The 24,536-nt window shown below is 42.9% G+C and overlaps 2 protein-coding genes across 7 annotated transcripts in view; both read right to left on the reverse strand.

Annotated features, from left to right (window-relative positions):
• Nucleotides 1-532: 532 nt before the first annotated feature.
• Nucleotides 533-8,312, reverse strand: LOC135250949 (transmembrane protein 272-like). 5 transcript variants are annotated; one of them, XM_064327813.1, is made up of 5 exons: nucleotides 7,757-8,312; nucleotides 6,025-6,104; nucleotides 5,623-5,682; nucleotides 3,838-3,920; nucleotides 533-2,762 (listed from the first exon to the last, which is right to left on the reverse strand). In XM_064327813.1, the coding sequence occupies exons 2-5, from the start codon at nucleotides 6,080-6,082 to the stop codon at nucleotides 2,394-2,396; spliced, it is 570 nt and encodes a 189-aa protein (XP_064183883.1). In that variant the 5' UTR covers nucleotides 6,083-6,104; nucleotides 7,757-8,312; the 3' UTR covers nucleotides 533-2,393. The 5 variants fall into 5 exon arrangements, with proteins under 5 accessions (XP_064183883.1, XP_064183882.1, XP_064183885.1 ...); XM_064327812.1 differs by having other exon boundaries at nucleotides 6,867-8,312; XM_064327815.1 differs by lacking the exon at nucleotides 5,623-5,682 and having other exon boundaries at nucleotides 7,757-8,306.
• An 89-nt stretch (nucleotides 8,313-8,401) lies between these two features.
• The window catches only part of atp7b (ATPase copper transporting beta), a 38,000-nt gene continuing 21,865 nt past the window's right edge, over nucleotides 8,402-24,536 (reverse strand). For both annotated transcript variants that reach the window (XM_064327809.1, XM_064327808.1), the window contains exons 13-21: nucleotides 22,854-23,048; nucleotides 21,856-22,038; nucleotides 20,522-20,723; nucleotides 20,006-20,140; nucleotides 19,440-19,582; nucleotides 17,085-17,288; nucleotides 16,363-16,480; nucleotides 13,349-13,451; nucleotides 8,402-11,752 (exon numbers count right to left, since the gene is read on the reverse strand). In XM_064327809.1, the coding sequence (XP_064183879.1) occupies nucleotides 11,485-11,752; nucleotides 13,349-13,451; nucleotides 16,363-16,480; nucleotides 17,085-17,288; nucleotides 19,440-19,582; nucleotides 20,006-20,140; nucleotides 20,522-20,723; nucleotides 21,856-22,038; nucleotides 22,854-23,048 (1,551 nt within the window). In that variant the 3' untranslated portion in view covers nucleotides 8,402-11,484. The remainder of the gene's footprint in view (nucleotides 11,753-13,348; nucleotides 13,452-16,362; nucleotides 16,481-17,084; nucleotides 17,289-19,439; nucleotides 19,583-20,005; nucleotides 20,141-20,521; nucleotides 20,724-21,855; nucleotides 22,039-22,853; nucleotides 23,049-24,536) is intronic.

Here is a 24,536-nt window from a genome sequence, read left to right on the forward strand (position 1 = left end):
AGGAGAGACCTGGCCTGTGTTGGAAGGGACCCCTTGGTTTTGCCCATGTAAAACCCTGTCTTCTTTTCTTCAAAATAAAAAGATTTTTTTATTTTTTTTTTGAGCAGCCTGACAAAAACTCAAACCTTTCGTTTAATCATCAACCACGTTTCCCCCTCCCATGAACTCGGACAGCTTATTTGTTTAATTGGTTCTACATCCTGGCTGAGGAATTGTGCTAATGAGGAACAGAGTATTGGGGAGGACTTTTAATTTATGAACATGTATTTCCCTCCTCTGGAAACAAACACGTTTGAAAATGTGAAATACGGCATTTACACCTTTACAAGAAACATAGTTCAACTTTTCAATCGGTTCCAGTTGTACTGGTACACCCTTGCAATCATACTCTATTGATATATAATTTTATGATTGGTGAAGAATTGTTTAAGTAGGCCTACCATTTTAGGATTCCTGAAGAGGCTAATCTACACTTGATAATACAATCTGATCTTTTCAACGTGTCAAAAATGCATTTGGACAAAACAAACAATTGATTTTTTACATTATTTATTTTGGTGTTTGCAAATACACTGTTCCTGTCATAATGCAGATGCACACATATTCGCATTATGCTAAAATGCATTCTGTAAAATAAATAAAAAAGGTAGTCTACTGAAAAACACTAAGAAAGACATGCAGATGGTCAAGTAATATTTAAATGCTGCATATCTAAATTCTTATATTGCACATAAAATACATGCTGAGCAAAGAATATTAACATGAATAGAGCAAGATTTGGTCTTAAAACTCAAGAATCAACATAAGCTCATTTGCATAAACTAAACCATACTTTATTCAAATAACAAAAAAACCACCAATAAAGCAAGTCTCTTAAGTTCAGAGAAACCATTATTTTAATATACATTTCCAATTAGGCCCCATGCAGTTGGCCTTAGACATATTTGCATACTATTCAGGGGCAAAATCTCACCACATAGATAATAAGAAAATCAATAAAAATGTTTAAAAGCACCTCTGGTTAAGCTCAGTGCCATTTTATGTCAAACAACCAATGGAGTGTGATTAAATTATGCCCTCATTACAACATAAAACATAAATATATTAGTATAAAAATGATTCAGTGCAGGAAAAAACCATGTTCACATGCCATAATGTCATACCAAATACAAAGGTATATATAATGTGTATATAATGATATTTATACAATGGCTTGGCTGAATACTCAATTCTAATTGGTCCAAGGGTGGGCATAAATTCTCAGTAAAGGACACCTCAGCCTTTTAACAGTTCTAAAATCAATGCGCTACAAAATCCAGCATTCTAATGCAGTTAAAACAGCAACATAATTCTTTCAATTTTTCTTTCATGGTTTATTCCTTACGTAATGTATTGTCTATTCTTTTATTGAGAGCAAAGAGTTGTGGTTCTAAGACTGTAGCCCAATCAGCTGTGTGAACTGACCCATTTGATTTGCGTGCTACAGGGAGACATACTGTAGCTGTCTAGTGCAGGACAGATTAATTGTTCTGTTGTCTAAAAAGATAGACAGTCTTGAAATAGAAAGAATCATGTAAATTTTGTTTAAGGTAGAGGTAAGACCAATGTTAGTCAATAGGTTCAGAACTAATACCTTATACAGTACAAACTAAGTACAATGAATACAATCTCTTTGACAAGGTAACACTTCAAAGGACTCTGAGATGCAGAAATTATACTTCTCTGTCATGCCACATAAAGCAATGTTGTGCTTTGATCTTAGCAAAAAAACTACTATCTTTAATGCGCTTACAAAGGTTGAAAAATTTTTTACAGTGTCATTACATTGTTATGACATTACAGGAAATTAGCTGCTTTGACTGTTATTGCCATCAGTATTGTTTTGTGTTACATATGGCTTTGCAGTGTACTGGCCTCGTATTATGAATACATTGATTTATTTGTGCGCTTTGGTCTTTTATTATATTACACTGTTTGCTGGGACTCATGAAATTGGCTGAGGTCAGGGTCAGGAGGTCAGTGGGCAGTAGAAAAGTGAACGAACCCTCACACTCCTCGTACACTGCAGAAGTAAACACAGAACCAAAAAATGACCAAAAACAAAAAGGAAGCAGAAACAGGTGTGGAGCAGATAAACGCCCCTCCCGACTCTACCCTCTGGTGAACTTCTGCTGCATTACACTTCCATCAAATTCCACAATGTACTAAAGTACCAACATGTTTCAGTGAGCAAAAAAAGAAAAGCAAAGAAAAAGAAAAACTAAGAATTTTGTCGACAGAGTTTGCCAAGGCTCCCACAAGGCAAAAAGAGCTTTCCATCTCATTGAGACTCATCTGGATGCACAACTGGATCAATAAAATAAAAAGAATTTTGCAAGAACATTGCCGGTGTGTCAGTCTTCGCCGTAGTCGTCCCTGGTGCTGGTGCGGGTGCAGAGGTGCAGGCAGAAAGAGCAGCAGAGCAGGAGGACCAGCACGGAGTGGCTGAGAGCCAGCTCGAACACTGCGAACACATACAGCGACTTGCGGCAGTACTCGTGCGGCCGGTGGAAGGGCGGGATGAAGTTGGGCACGTAGACGGAGAATACCCAGTAGTTTCCCAGGATGAACCAGATGAAGAGGAAGGCGCTCAGGACCATGTGCACTTGGTACCTGTGGGAGTTCTGCCGCCACGGGTACTCGTCCTCGTCGTCATCGCCGATGACGACAGACTTTGAGATGAGGGACCTCATTCGGGCGATGTCATAAAGGAGGAGCATCACCTGACAGGTCGAAGGTGTGGCATTAAAAGAGAAAAGGCAGCGCTCAAACCAACTGTGAACAGGTGCAGCCGAAAGGTGTACAGGGTACTGAACAGTGAACGAGCATAACCCTTGCTCTCTTGCTTTAAATATTCAGATTTTATTTATCCCATTTCTATTAAAAACATTGACGTTTCGACCATACTTTCAGGCCTTCATCAGAATGTGTGAAAGTCTAGAAAGGACAGACTATATATCATTAAGTCAAATTGGTGGCAGCTGAACCTAATCAGTTTTTTAAATATAAATAAAGATGGGATAAATAAAATCAAAACATTTTAAGAGAGCCAGCATTGCACCTGTTTATTGAAGGTGTAACATTCTCATAATGTTGTTGCAGACACGGCAATGCACAACATGGAGTACAACTTGCGTGTAACCGCAAAATAATGGTGACAATAATAATAATAGTAGTAATAATAATAATACTAATCATTTTTACTATTGTTTTGTTATTACTGCTTATTACTATTGTTGTTGTTATAAACCATTATGAGCTCAGTGTTGAAATTATGAACTAGGCAGAGTATAAAGTTTTTTTCCTGCTGACATTTTATGTAGAAAAAAATGTTGAAGGGAAATGGTGACTTAAATTAAGGATTGCAATTAACTGCTATAAAATACCTCCTAGTGGTGGTACTATTACTCCCCAAGGATATATTTTAATTGAATTGAATTCAAGACTTACAGAAAAACAGAGGATCATGAGCTGGTGATGAATGATAAACAAGCTGATATTCAATCAACATTTGCCCTTAAATTTGAATAACAAATGAAAGCATTTTTTTCTTCTTCACACTGTTTGTGTAAAGCTGTCATTTAAATTAAGGACAAAATACTGATTGACTTACTGGCCTTGATCTTTATATAAGTGGCTGCAGTTCCATTGCCAACCACCAGATGTCTATAAACTGCTTGGGCTCTTATGACCTGTTGATTTAAATGTGATAACTGTTTCAGATGGACAGGTGTGTGCGCGCGTGTATACGTGTATGAGTGCTGGTGGGGGCAATTCACAGAAATAGTAAATAGTTACCTTTAGGCTGCCGACAATCCCTCCTACAAGCAGGTAGAGTGGAATCATGGGTTGTGCAGGACAGTCATCTATTGTCTTTACTCCTGAAATGATGGAGGTGATTTTTATTCTCTTGTGGCAAGACAGAATGGATCAAATACAGGAAACCAATTTTGCATAATATTATGTACCAACTGAGTGCAACTAATGAACTGGACATTCAAAAATTTGTTTGCTAAAAAACTATGCCCAATTGCTGTTAGGACGTTCACCATGCTAATGCTTCCAGTGCAGGGGTCTTTCTCCATATATTAAATGCATTGACACATGCACACTGGACACATGCACACCGGACACATGCACACCAGGCACATGCACACCAAATGCATTTACACCAAAGTTCAAGTTGGTTCATTCGGTTTGTTCTGGTTTCTGGCTCTACACAGTAAAATGTTCAGGATTAACTCATCTCTAACAGTGTTAATTAAATTCTAAGAGATAAAAATTGGGTCCCACTCTGGTCCAAAATGTTATCTGTTAGCGTTGAATTAATACTGCTAGAGTTTAATTAACACTGGACAGTTTACTGTGTGCAAATGTTCATTAAAGTCTTGAGGTACCACACAATGTATTTTCTTTCGAATAACAATTGCTGGCCCCATTTTTACATTTTACCAAGGGAAGCCACAAATCAATGACCTCAAACCAGCAATTACTAGAATTTCAAATTATAATTTCATTTCAGTTTCTATGTAACACTACAACAATAAGACACCTTCAAGATGCAGTTTGGTTTGCATAGTATATAGTAAAAAAACAAGCGCAAATCCGCAATAGCTGCAACCGCACAAGCGCATGCATCCATGTGTGCATGAATCCACGCACACACCCTCACACAGACACGTGACCTCTTCTTTGGTTCACGACCAACCTTTCCACAAAATCTTGTGCAAATCTGTGAATCCATTCGGGAGTTATGTGCCTTTTTGTGATAGGCCACGCCCATCGCCACGCCCCCTCACACACCCTCACACAAACATGTGACCTCTTCTTTGGCTCATGACCAACCTTTCCACTTTCAGCCTCCTGGGGCGAAAACTGTGGTTGCTACGGGGTGGGACACTTTTTGTGGACCAACTGATCAACCAACCGACCAACCAACTGACCGACCGACAGACAGAGCTATAGAGCTGCCGGTTGCAGCTAAAAATTTCGTATAGCTACTACAATCTGAAAATGTATGTGGTTTTGATGTATTTTCATACTTCAAGTGAACAGCCTCACTTGCATGGTTTCATGTACAGTACAGTTCTGTCATTAACAAAGTAGCTTGCTTGAAGGAAATGAAACCATTCATAAAACTGCACGCAAGTTGTTTTCAATGAAAGACAAATACAAACCTTTGTATCTTGAAACTGTGGTGGATTAAAACATTTGGCAATATTTGTAATGAATACAAGTGGACTTGACCTTGTCCTTTTTATGTAATCAAATAAAAACAAATGAAACAAAATTAATTCAAATACTCCTTTTTATTACATTACCAGGATGGTAGAAAGTCATCTTGAAGTAGCAACAATGTATTTTCTTGTGCTATGCTAGGAAAGATTAGTCCTTATCAAATTCATCTAGAAGACTAAATTACATGTGCTCTTAAAAAATCTTAAGTGATATTTGCTTGAATTCAGCCCCAACCCCCAACCACACACACACACACAGACGTGCGTGTGCATGCACATATGTGCATAACTGCTCATGTGAGTAAACACACATGCACATATACACACAGTGATACAAATATCTTACCCACATAAGCCATAGTAAGAGGAAGGGCCAGGAATGCAAACAGGCCAAACACAAAACAAGCTGGAAAATGGAAAGAACCAGTTCGTTTAGGATTAAAAGCAGGAACATCTTGTTTACTTTTGACTCCCTGCTTGCTTAACTTTAACATCTCAATATATAATTGTGATAACAGTGGTGCTGGACTGCCTTGAATCTTTTTCAGAGAAGCAATGTAATAAAAGCAAATAACCATTTCTTGACCACAGCTGAGGTGTGCAGTGCCCGGGGTAACCTAAGATTGAGTGCTTGAACCAGCCACTGGGAAGCCCATACTGTCCAACATAGCTCTGCAGTCTCATGCTTCACTGACATTACTGTCACATTATTAAAGACCATCCCAGCTGAGAGAGAAGGAAAACTCACCATTACTCGCAATCTGAGAAAGGCATCGATGACAGGCCTTCTCTAGACCAGCAGTCATCTTGAATCCCTGCTCCGGTCACCTATACGGGAAGCAACACGGACACATTCATTGATATACATGTACAGTATATTTGTATTTTATATATATATATATATATATATACAGTGTCGTGAAAAAGTATTTGCCCCTTCTCGATTTCTATCTATTGTTAAATATATATATATATGTGCAGAAATCTTTCTAAATGTGTTTGCACGTTGTAGCCAAACTCAAGTTTGGTCAGACATGAAATTTCTTCCTATTACGCAATGTAGTATCGTGCAATACTTTCCCCATCAACCCAGTTAGTATAATTCCAAGTTTGTTTCAGTCATATCCATGCCATACTGTTTTCCATGTATAAATTATGGTGTCATTGGCATATTGTATAAGCCTATGTTATGTCGAAATTACTTGATCACTTGATAATAATGTGAGGATTGAATAAACCATATTTACATTATGAGTGTGCCATCCCAGAACTTGTGCGTCTGAGTGTACAATACATATACCCAGATGGCTCAATAAAGACCCAATTGTTTTGGGTACACATTTCTGTTGAAATAGGAGATTATCATCATATCAGCTTTGAAGCATTAGCAAAATGTTGGCAGCTGTTTACAGATGATGCACCAAAATACTTTGCTACGGCGATGGAAGTTATTTACAAAAACTGCATTCCTCCTATTCAGATAATACACATCTGCGCATGCAAATACGAGTATGATACCAGCAGAATTACACGTAAAAAGATAACCGAATTGCAATGTTTATCTGACAAGGAAAAACACTCATATCTTACCTTAACAGTCAAAAAATAACGACCGAAAAAAGCCGGGGCTTGTTGGCTACGACACAAGGAAGAAGTGAAAAGGTGTTTGACGGGCTGTACCACTTGTCTTATCTGACACTATATTCCGCAGCCTGGGTGAGAGATGAGCGATTCCATCCCGATTTTCTCATTTGCAAGAGAAGGACGCACCTCCAGACTCGCACCATCTCCCTGTTCTCCGCCCCGTAATTATGCGCGCAATAAGCTGCTTTGGTGGATGAATAATCTTCTAGTTTCAACAGCGGAGTAGTTAAGGATGCTCATGTTGGTTTCAGATGCGCGCGCAGTATGGGCTACTGCTCTCTTAAACTATGCTCAGTTTGAAAGGTTATGCTCTACAGGTTTATGCGTGTTCACTTTCACCAACACGACAATAATGCCAGACAGTAAACAGCACCGAGTTCACAGACTTACAGCTTCCTCGCTTTAATGAATGGGCATGGCCACACTGTACACATTTGTATCATTTTAGTAGCGCGCAACAGACAGACTGCATCTGACAGGAGGAGCGGGGAAATGTCACGTTCGATCTTCCCCAAATTTGAACGGGTGCAAATCCCCAGCTCGTTACCTCGCCGTTGCGGTTGTTACGAGGGCTCTCTCTAATGGTGGGCACTATAGATTTCTATTTAAAATCCATCTTGCACCGCTTCAGATCTAATCACACAGAAACACGCACGCGTAGCCAACGCATATGTGCATAGGCTCCAAAGTCTATTGCAAGTCTGTGTGCGTTGACATGACATTAATTTTTGAGAGGTGTCGATTTGAATGATTTATCATGATGTGCATGTGTTGTCCATAGAATGCAATGACCAGTGTGGATAGTGGGATTTGATCTATTCATCAGGTCTACATACATCCTAGCCCACGCATCTGAAGCACAGTTGGCTTCCTCCTCCCGACTCGGATTCCCACGCTGTCTGTCCTTGTGGACCGTGGACACGCCGTGATCAACATCCTCCCCGCACTCGAAATAAGAAAAAAGAACACTGCGACAAACCAAACTACTAAGTGGCCATTAACAGAAAAGACACTTCCCTCTTCCCCCCTCCCTTTCACTTACTCTAATGGGGTCGTTGCGCTGTGTACATCAATGAAAATGTCGTGGAGGGTGGGCACATCGGTGGTGTGCGTGTAGGTGATCGATGTATTCTTTGCTGGTGTTCATCAAACATTATCAGAACGTTCCTGTAACGCTTCTGCTGAACTGCTAGATTGCAGGTGGCGCCCCATTAACCAAAGATGATTTAAAGAAAATATCTAGACTTTTATAGGCTATGGTAGCCTACACAACTGACAAACGACGGAAGATCAGATAGCTAAATCTCACATCAGTTACAAATGCATGCGCCTGGATCCGAGACAAACCCAGCACATAGTAGGGCCACACGTTCAATTTGCGTGTGATCACATTTTGAATATGTAAGATTTGAAAAGTTAATCTTTTACATACTAAAACCAATCCTTATATATATATAAAACGAAAACAGAATTTGAAACGGTTCATTTCATAACTGAGATTTTTTACATTCCAGTATTAATTTATTTAAAATTTCAATTTAATGTAACATAATACAGTGTTTCTCAACCCAGTTCCTGTGGACCCACTGTGTATGATGTTCCAACCAGAGTAACAAGATCTATATTGTGATGAGCTGCTAACTGTTCTAAATTAGACACTAATTGTTCTTAAATAACTTTTGAAATCTATTAAAGGACGAATTACCCTCTTAAAACCACACCATGCCACAAATAACTGTGTATTCCCTTAAAAATAAAGGCCCCATATTCACATACTAGGAATTTCAAAATCGGTCAGACCAACTTGTGCTTTCATTTACTGTGCTGCATGTACTATATGACAAATGATTTCAATTTCATTTTAATTGATTCAATCACAAACTGACCGGTGAAATTAAATGGGTCCCATTTTGATCCCCTGAAAGCCCTGTGTGTGAAATGATTGAAGCAAATGGCAATGAGCCAAACCTCCATTGTGTTAAATAAGTTTAAACACACAATGATAGTACAACACATTTTCAACAACCTTAATTGATCAAGAGGTTGACTATGACAAAAAATAGCACACAGAGTGTGTCCCCAGGACCAAGGTTGAGAAAGTTACATGATACACACAACACTGGAAAACATTTCAAGACGGCTCTACTTAAAATAACGAGTAACCTGGCTGCCTTAAAATCTTGAGTTAGGCGAACAACGGCTCTTCAGTTCTCCATACTTCTTCTGAATTAACTGAACGAAGAAGTCAGAAGAACTGAAGATCTGTTGTTCGCCTAACTCAAGGATTTTTAAGGCAGCCAGCTTACTCGTTATTTTACACAGAACCCCCTAGAAATTTTTACAAGGTAGCTATAACATTCCTAATTGAAAACAGCACCTTTACAAGTATCTTCCATGTTTACACGTGGTCTCATTTCAGATAGTGAAGTTTTTTTTGTGCCCATCTACTAGTACTGAAATCATTACTTTCACAACCTGGTTAGGTCAAGACAGGATAAAAAACAAGCATATTCCTGTTCTTCCAACTGAGGTAACAATTACTTGAATAAAAACCTTTTTCATTTTACTTTGGTTGGGATAAGTGGTGATGGGCAAGAGCACTTTGGTGAGGTTTTTGAGCACAGATACTTCAATGAGTGGCAAACATTTAATTGCCTTTCTATTCCAGCTAATTGAGGTTGGTGGGGAGGTAACCAAGCCTGATGTTAAAAGGAAGATAAATTAATAAATATTCACATCATTAAGACATGCCAGTATTGATTTTCCAGTTTTATATACCCGAGTCCAGTTTCAGAGAAATAAGAATTTAGTTTGCTCTACAAATGAGTGGGTATCCATGGAAACAGACTTTGGTTTTGTGTAGGTCCCATTACATAACTTCAGGGTCTGAAGAGTCTTATTAAAAAAGCTTAACCAAGCAGAGATAAATATCTGTCATTCATTACACTATCTGTGCTTTGAGTCAATTGATTACTCACAATTCCATTCCAGACACAAATAATCGTTAGGCACTTTCAGGCATTATGGATTAAGCACTGATATCAAATGTTATGCCCCAATTATCCAAATGATTAGGAAACCCAATGTGTTATCAGTAGGTTGATTATCTGAACAAATTGGCACATTTTGGTATAGATAGCACATTCATTTGATGGATGAATCCAAAGTGATGGACAGCATATAGCAGTTCCATATGTTAAGGGTGAACTCTTCCTTTTGCTCCAGCCTCATCAAACCATGGTTCAACAGGACCTTTGACAGCTTGGTTCTATATGACTGCATCTATGGTTCCAACAACCTGGTGAGTTCCATAAACCTGGCTATATATCTATGGGTCTAACAAATTGGTCATTTTACATATATGGTACTGTGAACCTCGTCATTTTGTATTTATGGTACTGTAAACCCTGGTCATTCTGTCTATTGTTCCTTAACCCTGGTCATTTTATATCTATGTTTCTGTCAATACAGACATTCAAAATATGCTTCTGTCAACAAAGTCATTTTATATTTCTGGTCCTTCAAACTGGTCATATTATTCTTGTGGTCCTATCAATTTGGTCATCTTGTGTCTATGTTTCCTTCAACCTGGTCATTTTAAATTTGCGTGTCTATCATCCTAGCCATTTTATGCCATCTTGTCCAAGGTGGGTCCAGTTCCGGAGGGTAGAGATGGGGGACCGACAAATGCAGTGCTTATCCTCCTGAGGGGCTCCACGTCCGCCCATTAACCTCCTCCGCCGCCCCCCACCCTTCATACTTCATACACTTAAAACTCCACGGGGACCCATTAATAACCAGCCAGCGCAGCAGAGTGATAAAAGTTCTCAGCCATTGATTAGGCACAAAAGGAAGGCTGCTCAGGAGCCAACATTGTATCTCCCACACACGCTCCTGCAGTCTGCTTATCTGACATTAAGCACAGCGCCGCCGAGGCATTTCGCAGTCTCCCCCCACGGCTCGGCTCGCCGTTCCCTGGCTCGGCTCGGCTCTCCCCCCCCCCCCGATGCCGGGTGTTACACGCTGTCGCTCAAACCCCAGCTCGTTAGCGCTCGCTCTTCTCCTCCGAGCTAGCGGCCGCAGGACCCCGGTTCCCTGTGCTCTCGCAGCGCTCACGCGACACAGCATGTGACACGAAAACCCTTCGCCATGGGGTGGGAGGGAGGGAGGGAGGGAGGGGGGCTCCCAGCACATTCTGCGGTGCAGAGAAAGGGGGAGGGGTATTTGGAAGTGATATATTTTTCATCGTCTTCTTCATCATCACCAATACGGCCAGTAGTGTCCAGATGCAGAGGATTTGCCCGCCTCTCCACCTGACTGCAGAAACCAACACCAGGCACCTGTAAACCCTCACAGTCTGTCCTGTTGCACTCTGGGACGGGATCGGCTTTAAATCCCTTTAAGGTGAAGGGTGCGAGGGCACGACCTGGACGAGACCGTGTGTCACAGTCGCATTGGCACTCGGTGTGTTCCTGTTCCTCTAGCTTTGAGAGGCTCCCCCTGGTGGCGGAACGAGGCGGGTGCCCACCCCCACACCCCCAGACCCCCCACAGACCCCCGCAGACTAGGCCATGAGGTCATCTCCGCGATCGCTGTCCAGCAGGGAGCGGCGGTCCTGGTGGGGGGAGGAGCGGTCGCGGTCGGACAGGGAGGAGGCGAGCGACCGGCGGCTGCTGCGGCTGACGCGGTCCCACAGGCCCAGGGCGGGGCTGCGGGGGGGGTTGCGCAGGCGGTCGTCCAGGCCCACGTGCGTGCTCACCTGGGAGGGGCTCAGACTCCGCATCTGACCCTGCGCCCGCATCTCGTACTTTTCCGTCGACGTCTTCTTATACCTGAGAGGGACGGAGCGAGACAATGAGATGCACCATGAAATCAAACGAGAAATAATAATTACCAGTATTACTGTTGCTGTCGTCATAGTTATTACTTTATTATCAATTTGTTTTTATTTTAGACAGGAGAGAGAGAGAGAGAGAGAGAGAGAGAGAGAGAGAGAGAGAGGACATGGACTGTTGATTTATCAGTTACGATTTAACAGTTAATTAGTGGAGAGAGCAGTTTAAAAATATTAAATTGCCACCATTATTGCTTTGTTCACACAAATGTTTATCTGTTGAACAATGTGGCTAGGTTCTTAATGCAAAAGCACCATATATATTTTTATATTATAAAATGAAAAAGAGACTGAGAGGAAGAGAGGAAAAGAAAGTGGAAGTTAGCAAGCAGGGATGGAAATATGTAGATACACAAATTACATAATAGAATAATAGTGATTACAGACAGAAAGATGGGTATCACGAGTAACTAGTATCACAGCCAGAAGGCCAGGAAGAGGTAGGCTCAGCAGTAAAAGCACCTTTTTGTTGAAAGGTTGCCATGATGTATGTAAAATGTGTAATGTGAAACATACTGCACTTCAGCAATACATTCCTCACCAACCTGAGCCACAGAATAAAGACCATTAGTACCGAATTGAGATAATAGTTTGGAGTGGATAGCAGAAGCAGTACAGTACACAAGTGCACACACACACACACACACACACACGCACAGACACGCACAGACACACACATATATGCCAGAAGCAGAACAGAGAGGAAAGAGGACCAGAGGTGAGGGGAGATTTCAGGAGTGGGTGGACCCCCCTAGAGATGGCATACTGGATACCCCCCCCTCATCATTCGATTTTCTGGTTTCTATGGCAATGCACCTTTGGTAGACATGCTGGATGTTCAAATTACAGTCTAGAGGGGGGGGGAAAGCATTAGGAGCTCAGTACCCTCGCTGAAACTGCCCTCTTGCTAACACGCCCCCTCACTCACAAAAGAGCAGCTGTAACGAGTGTGAGCGCAGAAAACAAAGCCTGGAGAAAGGGGAGAGAGACACCGAGAGACAGTAAGAGAGAGAGAAATAGAGAGAGAGAGATGAACAAGGTTTGGTTTTGCTTCTGGCGGTAACTAGATAACCGGAACCTTCTATGAGAAACCGACCCCAGGGGGCATACTTGAGCCCACCGGTGTTATTGCGAAGCTGCTGCTCCCTGCTGCTTGTTGAAGGAAAACATCTAAATCATTTTAACACCTCTCACACCACAGCATTTTCTCGCTTTGTTGTTCCTTCATTAGGTCCCCATGAGTTCAAGTTACCAGTATTTAAAAGGACAGAAACTAAATTGGATTTATACAGATAAAGCAGATAAAACACATGATGTCTTCTGAAACGTTGGCTTAATCTGAAAAAAATATGAGAAATGTGGCAAATGCATACAGTCAGTTAAGTCAGTACACAGCTGGGTGGCAGAGTAGGTAAATAGAGGTAGATGTGCTCATGGGTGAAGTCACAAGTAAACAGACAAGTGTCTGAATCGCAGATGATTTTTTGAATAGACGGATGGATGAACTCAGATGACTGGAGATAAATGAACTCACAGTTTGAGCAACAGAGATGAAACCACCACAGACACTGAAGAGGCAGCCATGGCTGCGGATCCCATCCACGGCTGCAATACCAACCCTACAGGCATGAACACACCTGCAACACAACAGGTAACACATCTGAGGCTTATGCAGAGTCACACATACATATAGATACCTGTCACACAACAGGTAACACATCTGAGGCTTATGCAGAGTCACACATACATACAGATACCTGTCACACAACAGGTAACGCATCTGAGGCTTATGCAGAGTCACACATACATACAGATACCTGTCACACAACAGGTAACACATCTGAGGCTTATGCAGAGTCACACATACATACAGATACCTGTCACACAACAGGTAACACATCTGAGGCTTATGCAGAGTCACACATACATACAGATACCTGTCACACAACAGGTAACACATCTGAGGCTTATGCAGAGTCACACATACATACAGATACCTGTCCACAACAGGTAACGCATCTGAGCTTATGCAGAGTCACACATACATACAGATACCTGCACACAACAGGTAACACATCTGAGGCTTATGCAGAGTCACACATACATACAGATACCTGTCACACAACAGGTAACACATCTGAGGCTTATGCAGAGTCACACATACATACAGATACCTGCCACACAACAGGTAACATGCAAGCAATTGTATATATAACCTGCAACATGAGTCAAGCCATAGGCTTATACACACACCGATAACACAACACACAACACAACTTTCAACACACTGACACCTCTAGAGATAGCTTTATCTATATCTGTTTGATCAGTTAGTGGTCGCACTAGCCCATGGAATGCTGCGTCTTTGGAACGCCTGACATTTCAGAATCTGTTTTACACAAAAAAATAACACTGATAAAAATAACTATTTATGCCATAATATGCCAACACACAATAATAATAATAACACAATAAATGTACATCTTTCATAATTGCAGTATGCCAGTTATAACGAAATCAAGACGAAATAGCGAGATGAAATGAACTACAAATAATGTTTCGATGTTCTGATTAATTATTGTGACGACTCAATAATAACAATAATTCAGCCTCAAGAAGCATTTCATTTTTACAGATTTAACAGGAAGTTGACATGGATAAACTGCATAAATGCAAGCATTTATGAAATAAAAAATTCAAATGAATTTTAATGTTATGGCCCAATACCGTTATGTGCAATAATAAGACCAATTCGGCTGCAATAATAAGAGAAAGCTAGCTAGCGCGTGATTAAGTGCTTTATCAACAACACAGCTGTCAGACAATGAAAGACATTTGGCTGAAAGAAACAGGAGTAATTATTTTGTTGTGGCTGACTTACAGTGGTCGCATCAATGCAGGATTCCCTCTGGGTAAACACACAAAATCCTGGATGAATGCGAGCACTGTAAGTTCGTTATATGTCTTAACGGACAGAAGACTAAGAGATAATTTCAGAGCTATTATGGAATAACTTTCATTAACTTCAGTCTAAAATTGTTTTTGAACATTAATTCCCCTAAAGGCTGGGAAGACATACTTAAAAAATGCCATCATGTCTACTGAGGAAAGGGACTGGCATAAGTGCTCCATGTCTGAGGATCTTGCGATAATGAATGATCAGAAGAAGATATCCTCATGGTCCTGGCTAACAGGCTCCAAGCGTTGCTGGAATGCGAGCGCCTCATGCATTGGTCAGTCCTCTCTGTTTACCCAACTGAAAGGTGCAAGAATGCTGATTCACGGCTGCTGGCTGGTCTGTTTCAGCTGATAATACTATCAGTCAGGACCCCTCTGTTTCCATGGCCCAGGGTACCAGTGTTCATAGGTGCCTAAATCACCGCACGCTGGCTTTCTTTTGCAAGCAGTACTTGCTATACACCTTTAATTGGCTAACGATTCACAGTTATCTTCTTAAGACGCCAGGAAGGTCTGCGGGGTGCAGAATGAGCTCAGTTTCCCAAAAAGTGAGTTTGGGAAGACAAAGCTTGGCAGCAGGAGTCTGCAAACCAGGAACTGTAAAGCCACAGGGACTATCGCTTTTTTATCCCTTAAAATCAGCAGTCGATTAAGACCAAATAAACCAGGCAAGGTGAATTAACTGTCAACAATCAACTATTTTAATTGACCAGTTTCATCAAATCATATATGGGTGGAGCTGCCCTTTGATATCAGTGACTTGCGCATTTAAACCTTCTTCTTTTGATTTGCTCAAATAAATCAATGATTGACAGTTCCCATTATGGGGTGTTCTGTTTATTCCTGAAACTTCACTGTCCTGTCACAGTTAAACGCTGAGTAGCAATGAAATCCAGCAGACCCGGAAGCCCTCCAGGAACAGGGCCGGTCAGTAGTATACCAGCGTCACCCCACAACAGTCCTGCAGGGGGCGCTGTGTGTGTCTTTCTTGTAGCTGGACGCTCATTTAGCAGGGTCTGACTTTGCTGTTAACAGAATACTGGTCTGCATTTTACATCTCTCAAGACTTGCACACAGGCAGGGGTGCACAACTCATGGAGACAACACTTCTGTAGGGTCGGTCGAGGGTATATGCTTCTTTCTGTCACAAATCAATTATATTGTATTAACTTTCCGCTGTATACACCAGTGCTATTCACAAATACTAGACAAGGGCTAATTAGATCATTACGTAAGAACAGTTATTGGCAGAAAATCCCAAAACACACACCCGTTTTCAGTCGCTGACATTTTACGCCACACAAAATGTATTGGCATGTGTTGTGTGATATTGTAAATAAAGACACAATGGCAAAGGTATTTCTTCAGCATTTATACTGAGAAATAATTCATGGTTATGATAAAGCTGAGTTGTTTACATGCATTACATATAACAAAAAAATTGTTCTTAAAATTCATTATGAATAGGCCATTATTATTAACAATACATAACTGATAATAATGAAAGAATGATGCAATTTTTTAAAGCAGTACTTCCCATTACGCAGGGTGGGGAGTTCCCTGTCTGTTTTGTCAGATCCGCCCACTCACCAGCTGCTATGGGAATCCCCAGCAGGTTGTAGATCAGGGCGAAGACGAAGTTTATGCGTATCCGCTGCACCGTTTTCTTAGACAGCTCAATGCTGGCCACGACATCCATCAGGTCGTTCTGAGTGAAAGAGGGATGAGACAGACAGACAGAATTTGAGGTCTTAGCATTCGAGTACTACTGTACCAGCATTTCAGAAAGACATCTGAGTCAAACATTCCACAATATGATATACTGACGAATGATATGCATATACAGAAAATAGAACTGGTAGTTATATTATATATTATATGTAGCCATATCATATTCTGCCATACCATGTTGAATGTGGAACTGGAAAAAATGAATCCCCAAACAAAGACGGCAATTAAACGTAAACACCTCCCTCAACCCATTCAACTTCCCAAGCCCTCTGTTTAGCAGAATGAGCTTTAAGACACACAACACGGCCAAAAGTATGTGGACACCTGACGTCCAACATCTCATCCAAAATTATGGGCATTAATGAATATGTACACCCCTGGTCTTAGGCCTGACACTAAGGAAACAGACACTCTGTCAGAGGTGTCCAGTCTCATCCCAGACAAGAGTAAGGTATGTCAGTGCGGGGTTAGAACAACAACACGCACCCACACCTGTACCGGTTCTTCCAGGGTAAGACCAGACACGCCTGCACTGCACGTTTTTCCTAATTGTTAGCCCCGTACTGCCACTCTCCCCCTACCCGGATGAGCACCACGTCCGCCGCCTCTATGGCCACGTCGGTGCCGGTTCCAATGGCGATGCCCACGTCGGCCCGGGCCAGGGCGGGCGAGTCGTTGACCCCGTCCCCCACCATGGCCACCTTCAGGCCTTGCTCCTGCAGCTCCTGCACCTTGGCCACCTTGTGCGAGGGCAGCACCTCTGCAAACACCTTCCTGATGCCCACCTGCAGGGCGGCGCACACGAGCACAGGGGGAAAAAATGGGTCACAGGGTGCAGGCAGGGTCTCTGCTGGGGGAGGTCAGGGATCAGCAAAAATACACCAACGCATGTTGAGCTACAAAATATAAAATTAATTTCTGTATAAACTGCAATCAAATTGGTGGATTCATAGGTTACACAGAGGTATAAACCATACAACAAAGTTAAAACAATCTGTATTACAAATGATACACATGCGAAATATATATATACAGTACATAGCTATTTGTACTCCTGGGGAGGCTTACAAAAAATTCAACAGTGGGACTGTTGAATTTTTGAAATTTTCTAGCACCAACGTAATATTGTTTTTTTCCTCTAATTGTCCACAGCTGTGCCAAAGCCAGGCGGGGCTAATGTGTGCCAAGGCCTCTTGATGTTCCACAGCCACTTCCAGCTGTCAGCGGTGCTTCAGTCACAGCTGATGCCTCGACCCTATGCTTCATCAAGATTGTGGAGTCACAATCAAGAGCGAGGTAATCACAGGTAACTTCTTATAGAAATTTGGAAGCTAACGGCCAATGGGAGTATGATGTTACTAACAAGGGGGAGCTGTATGGGAGGCATTCAGAGTGAATTTGGTACCTCTAAGGACTGACAGAGGACAGGAAAATAGCCAGCAGTACAGTGACCATGTGCTGCAGCTACTCAGCAGTTCACCATTCAGGATCTGAACATTCAGGCTCAGCTCTAAGGAATACATCAAACTAGGGTCCAGCAATATTTTGATTTTTTGAATATCAATTTATTGATGGAAAATATCTACATAAAATAATATATTCAATAGTTTATGACAAACTATGGCATGTGAGCATATGTATGCTGGAAATGAAACACTACATGGTTTGGTAACAATTCACATTATTATTCATTTACTATTGTGTTCTCCCTCCAACTATTTCAGTTACCAGAAATGTTTAAAAAACAGCATTGCACATTTTATGAATTCAGATTCAGACTTGCGTGCAAATTAAGTCTGACAGACCCTCTGAATATTGACTAAATATCTGAATTTTGAGTATTGATGGCATATAGCTTCATATACTGTATATCCTCAGAAGAAAAACACACCCTCCTGGTGGGCTACACAACACATTGGTTCTGTCAGTCATACACTCTGGTTAAATTGTGCTAGGTCGGCTATTACAGTACGTGCAATTGTTTTATTGTGACCATGACAACGGAAAAATAATAATGGGTACCTGCCAATCATTGATACTGTGCCAACTGTGTTTTCATCTGAAATAAAATCCAATCTCCAGGGTAAATGGTCCAAGAGTTTCTTAATTGTTCTAGCGTTTATGAGTCGGAGGTTATGAAATAGGTTATGAGGTTATGAAATAAGCAAGAGAAAAACACACTATGTTTATATTGGCGTGGATCAGCTGGATTCCGTTTTAAGCATTCGCTTAACTTTGCTGCTCGAGGACTGCAAGAACAAAATTGGAAGATGGACTATCGTTTTATTGCCAACGGACTTTGGATTACCTTGCCAATTTACTCCTGACACTCCCAGAAGATGGTGAGTGTATGAGCACGGCATCATGAGTGACATTAAAGTCTTCAAACAATCAAAGAGCTGGTTAGCAACTGTTTAGTTAGCCAGCTAGCTATGTGCAAAAAATGTTCCTGACGTGCACCAATGAAACTGGGATTGTACTATTTTGGGACAGTGAATTGTACTATAGAGTTGATATTATTTGATTACAATAGTTTTCAATTGAAGGATTGTTGTGAAACAATATTTATGTTGTATCCAATACATTAAATATTTCTATATTAGTGTAACTCTCATACTGTAAATATTGATATGAACTTCATATCAAAAAAATATGAATATATCAAAATATCGCTAGACCCAACATCAAACTCTTGTAATCAATCTGGGATCAAACAAAAACCAGAAACATCTATAGCACTGTCATGCTGTTGCTTACCATACTTTAGGGTCAAACTCACTACAGCTTTTGGCTCAACTAGACTGGCCTGACTGTGTAAAAGTGCCTATCGGGGACAACTGGTAACCTGATGCGTGATTAAGAGGAACTACTGCAGAGGCAACCACCTGAACCCTGGCCAATTTAAACCCGCCCCATACCCAGAGATCTCCCCTCACCTGCGCGGCGATGGCCTTGGCTGTCTGGTGGTTGTCGCCGGTGATCATCACCACGCTAATACCCATGCTGGTCAGCGTGTGGACGGCCAGGGCAGACTCCGCCTTCACCGTGTCGGCGATGGCGAGCATGGCGCACAGCACGCCTGACGGAGAGACCGCAGCATCGCATCAGGACGGGTGGAGCCAGAACCTGCCACACGGTCTTCATACACCCATGACAGTACCATCCACAAACCCCCGGGGCAGGGATACTCAAAAAGGCTAATAGCTTCAATACCTGAAGTTCCCACTAGGAAAAATAAAAGTTTTTCTATTCTAGTACTATTTCTATTCCAGTTTCTATTCTATAACAGTACTACTGATTCCACCAGGTACGTTGAGTAAGTTAATGTTTTCAGTAGGTTGTTAGATGCCACTCACCTGATATCACAAATCTAAATTAGAATGAACACCAGCAGTACTACTGGCCTTGGGGCCATATTTGAGTATCCCTGAACTCGGTTAAATATTTAACCAGGAGTATACCATCTACAGTCCCCAGCAGCATTATTAAATCTGGACTGTACCATCAATGGCCACCAGGATGGCGGTCTGCCCTTTGATCTCATGACTGGACATGGCGTCTTCCACGTCGGTGTTGACGTGCAGGCCGTTGCGTCTCATCCACTCTCTGTTCCCAATCAGAACTGAGTAGGAGGGGCCTGAGGAAGCATATGCAGCAGCCAGAGAGATTAACACACACACACACACACACACACACACACACATATATATATATATGCAGTGCAGTCTGTAAGTATTTGACACAATTTTTGTTGTTTTGGCTCTGTACTCCAACACATTGTATTTGAAATGAAACGATAAATTTGAGGTTGAAGTGCAGACTGTCTACTTTAATTTAAGGGTATTTAAATTAAACAAACAACAAGAAATGTGTCACTGTCCAAGTACACACCAGATAACACACACACACACACACGGTGTACATAAACACACCTGCCCTCTGTTCTTGATCATGTTTCTATGAAGTGCTGGGGGGGGGGATGAGAAGGGGAGAGCGAGTGGGGCGGGGCCAGTCTAACCTGCAGGGGCGGGGTCCGGGTCTATCACCAGGCTGGACTCGTCGGTGGTGACTCCGTGGATGGTCAGCTGTGTGTTCTCCGCATTGCGGCCGTTGGGGCCGGCCAGCAGGATCTCCTCAATGTTAGAGACCTTACAGCTGATCCCACAGCCCGGGACTGCCTGGAAGTCCTGACAGTACCCCAGCATGTCTGTCTCCAGTTCCTAACACACACAGACAAACACACACACACGCACACGCGCATGCGCACACACACCACACGCACACGCATGCACACGCACACACACACACACACACACAAAGAAGGGGAAACACACAAAGACAAGACACAAATTGACACATGGCCTACTTTCTCCATTCACTTTCCATTTTTTCTTATCGAAGGTACAGTTTTATTTACGTGCCATGAGAAGAACAGACTAAAACACAGAGCAGCATTTATCTTGTCATCTGCAAGAAAGATTACAGCTTCAAGTGCTGTGGGGAGTACAGATAAAGCTCATTTAAAGTTCTGGAGATGAAGAAATAGGCTTTTATAAACTAACCTAAACCACAGACAGTGCGGTTTACCAAACATCATTGAATGTCCCTCTGGGAATGTGCCTCTCTGTCTGCTGATAACGTCTTCTTTATAGTAAAACTCACTTTAGAAACTGCAGCATGTATCTATGAGTGTGTCTGTGTCTGTGCTGACAGCGTGTGCGTGTGTGTGTGTGGGTGACTGTGTGTGTCGTGCGTGCGTGTGTTTGTGTGTAAGACACGTGAACAACACTCTTGAGTGGTTGCTGATTATCCGGTACGTTCCGCACATCCCAGAAGGCCTGAATGGCACACGCAACACGATATTATTCAGAGTAATTACCAACTGCTGCTGACGTCAAGAGGTTAACTAAAGCTCAGCAGGACTTGATAAACACAACCACACACAGACATGCATGCACAGATGCCAACATATATACACATATTCAGAGACGCACACACACACACACACACTAGCCCTGGACATATTCCAGCTCTTACACAATTTGTGTCACTATGGCAACTAACCCCCCCCCCCCCCCCACATGCACACACACATACACACAAAAGAAAAACAGCAGCTCCTCTCAGAAAGCAAAAGGAATAGTCTACAAAAACAAAAGAGGAAAATGGAAAAAAGAACAGAGGGAAGAAAGAGTGAGAAAGGGAGGGAGTGAGAGAGGGGGCACCGGGTGAAAAAAAGCAAGGGAAAACAGGGAGAGAGAGTGAGAAAGGGAGGGAGTACCGGGTGAAAGAAAGCAAGGGAGAAAGGGAGGGAGAGTCCGAGACGAAGACCTCGGGGCGCACTGCTCTTGCCTCCTTGCAGTACTTGGTCACCGCCGCCCCCAGCGGGTGCTCGCTGCTGGCCTCCGCTGAGCCCACGACCGCCAGGATCTTCCGCAGGGGCAGCCGTGCCCGCTCCCACAGAACCAGCACCCGGGTGACGCGCGGCACGCCGTTCGTGATGGTGCCCGTCTTGTCGAACATCACCACTTTGATCTGCGAGAGAACAGGGCGTCTCAGGCAGGGAGTGCTGCACTAAGAGGGCCTCAGTGCAGCACTGAACAGGGCTGGCGGGAGTCGGTAGGGAGAGGGAACCACAGCGGACCCTCAGCAGTCCTTTTTTGTGTCCGCGTGAACGTGTTTGCTTGGACCTGCTGTTTCGCCTACAAGCGAACCCTGTGTCACACTCTGTCTTCCTCCATGAATGATGCTCCATTGTGGTTTGCGATTTGTGCACAAAAATGATGGGAAACATCTATAAAGGGGGGTTGGGACACTTTGCTCAGCTAAGAAAGCAAAAGTCCGTGGACAGTCTGGCATGTGTGTCTGCTCCCTGTTTTCAACACTCTGGAGGCAGTGTGACGCTCTCGGCTCAATAATAAAAACCGCAGTCAGATTTTTTAAAGGGCCAGTACATCTTAGCCTGATGGCCAGGTCTGGCCAGGCAGGTTGAATGTTAGCAGGCAGCGTATTACACCAAGACGTTACCGTCTCATCCTATTGGCCAGGTCAGTAGATGTTACCTCCTGTCCCCGTCGGACACTCCTATCCCAAGATCAACGACATCAAATGTTCCTATACAATATACAGCATGTCTCAATACAATTGCTTTTTTTCGTTCGTATCAATTGCATGGAAATTTGATTCTAATGAATGGTTAGCTTTCAGTTTTCCCATTAACTGCACAGCTTTTCCGGGACACTAAGTGGCATGAGCCCTCATCCACACTGCACCTGGGCATCGATACCACAGACATCTGCCACGTTAAATAGGACCGTAAACAGGAAGTAGGAAACGGGTACTGGCCGTGCCTTGTGGGCCATCTCCAGCGGCTCTCCTCCCTTGATGAGGATGCCGTTCTGCGCGCCGACGCCCGTCCCCACCATGACGGCGGTGGGCGTGGCCAGGCCCAGCGAGCAGGGGCAGGCGATGGACAGCACGGTGATGGAGGCCTGGAAGGCGAAGCGCACGATCACGTCCGTCCTGGGAATGTTCTTATCGTAGCCCTGAGACAGACAGACACACGTACTGTAACACACGCACACAACTTCACAGTCATGTAGCCCTGAGACACACAGACACACGTACTGTAACACACGCACACAACTTCACAGTCATGTAGCCCTGAGACACACAGACACACGTACTGTAACACACGCACACAACTTCACAGTCATGTAGCCCTGAGACAAACAGACACACGTACTGTAACACACACACACAACTTCACAGTCATGTAGCCCTGAGACAAACAGACACACGTACTGTAACACACACACACAACTTCACAGTCATGTAGCCCTGAGACAAACAGACACACGTACTGTAACACACACCCAACTTCACAGTCATGTAGCCCTGAGACAAACAGACACACCTACTGTCACACACGCACACAACTTCACAGTCATGCAGCCCTGAGACAAACAGACACACGTACTGTAACACACACACCCAACTTCACAGTCATGTAGCCCTGAGACAAACAGACACACGTACTGTAACACACACACAACTTCACAGTCATGTAGCCCTGAGACAAACAGACACACGTACTGTAACACACACACACAACTTCACAGTCATGTAGCCCTGAGACAAACAGACACACGTACTGTAACACACACACAACTTCACAGTCATGTAGCCCTGAGACAAACAGACACATGTACTGTAACACACACACACACTTCACAGTCATGTAGCCCTGAGACAAACAGACACACGTACTGTAACACACACACCCAACTTCACAGTCATTTAGCCCTGAGACAAACAGACACACGTACTGTAACACACACACACAACTTCACAGTCATGTAGCCCTGAGACAAACAGACACACGTACTGTAACACACACACCCAACTTCACAGTCATTTAGCCCTGAGACAAACAGACACACGTACTGTAACACACACACCCAACTTCACAGTCATGTAGCCCTGAGACAAACAGACACACGTACTGTAACACACACACACAACTTCACAGTCATGTAGCCCTGAGACACACAGACACACGTACTGTAACACACACACCCAACTTCACAGTCATGTAGCCCTGAGACAAACAGACACACGTACTGTAACACACACACACAACTTCACAGTCATGTAGCCCTGAGACAAACAGACACACGTACTGTAACACACAAACCCAACTTCACAGTCATGTAGCCCTGAGACAAACAGACACACGTACTGTAACACACACACCCAACTTCACAGTCATGTAGCCCTGAGACAAACAGACACACGTACTGTAACACACACACACAACTTCACAGTCATGTAGCCCTGAGACAAACAGACACACGTACTGTAACACACACACACCCAACTTCACAGTCATGTAGCCCTGAGACAAACAGACACACGTACTGTAACACACACACCCAACTTCACAGTCATGTAGCCCTGAGACAAACAGACACACGTACTGTAACACACACACCCAACTTCACAGTCATGTAGCCCTGAGACAAACAGACACA

Source organism: Anguilla rostrata, chromosome 3 (assembly GCF_018555375.3).
Source record: "Anguilla rostrata isolate EN2019 chromosome 3, ASM1855537v3, whole genome shotgun sequence".
NCBI lineage: Eukaryota > Metazoa > Chordata > Actinopteri > Anguilliformes > Anguillidae > Anguilla > Anguilla rostrata.

What these genes read in the sequence shown, in the direction of transcription:
- LOC135250949 (XM_064327811.1), bottom strand. Translation starts at nt 5,854, where the DNA reads ATGGTTATTTGCTTTTATTACATTGCTTCTCTGAAAAAGATTCAAGGC. An exon ending in TCTTACTATGGCTTATGTGG is followed by an intron (nt 3,921 to 5,622) that starts GTAAGATATTTG and finishes CCATCATTTCAG; the next exon opens with GAGTAAAGACAATAGATGAC. An exon ending in GGATTGTCGGCAGCCTAAAG is followed by an intron (nt 2,763 to 3,837) that starts GTAACTATTTAC and finishes TCGACCTGTCAG; the next exon opens with GTGATGCTCCTCCTTTATGA.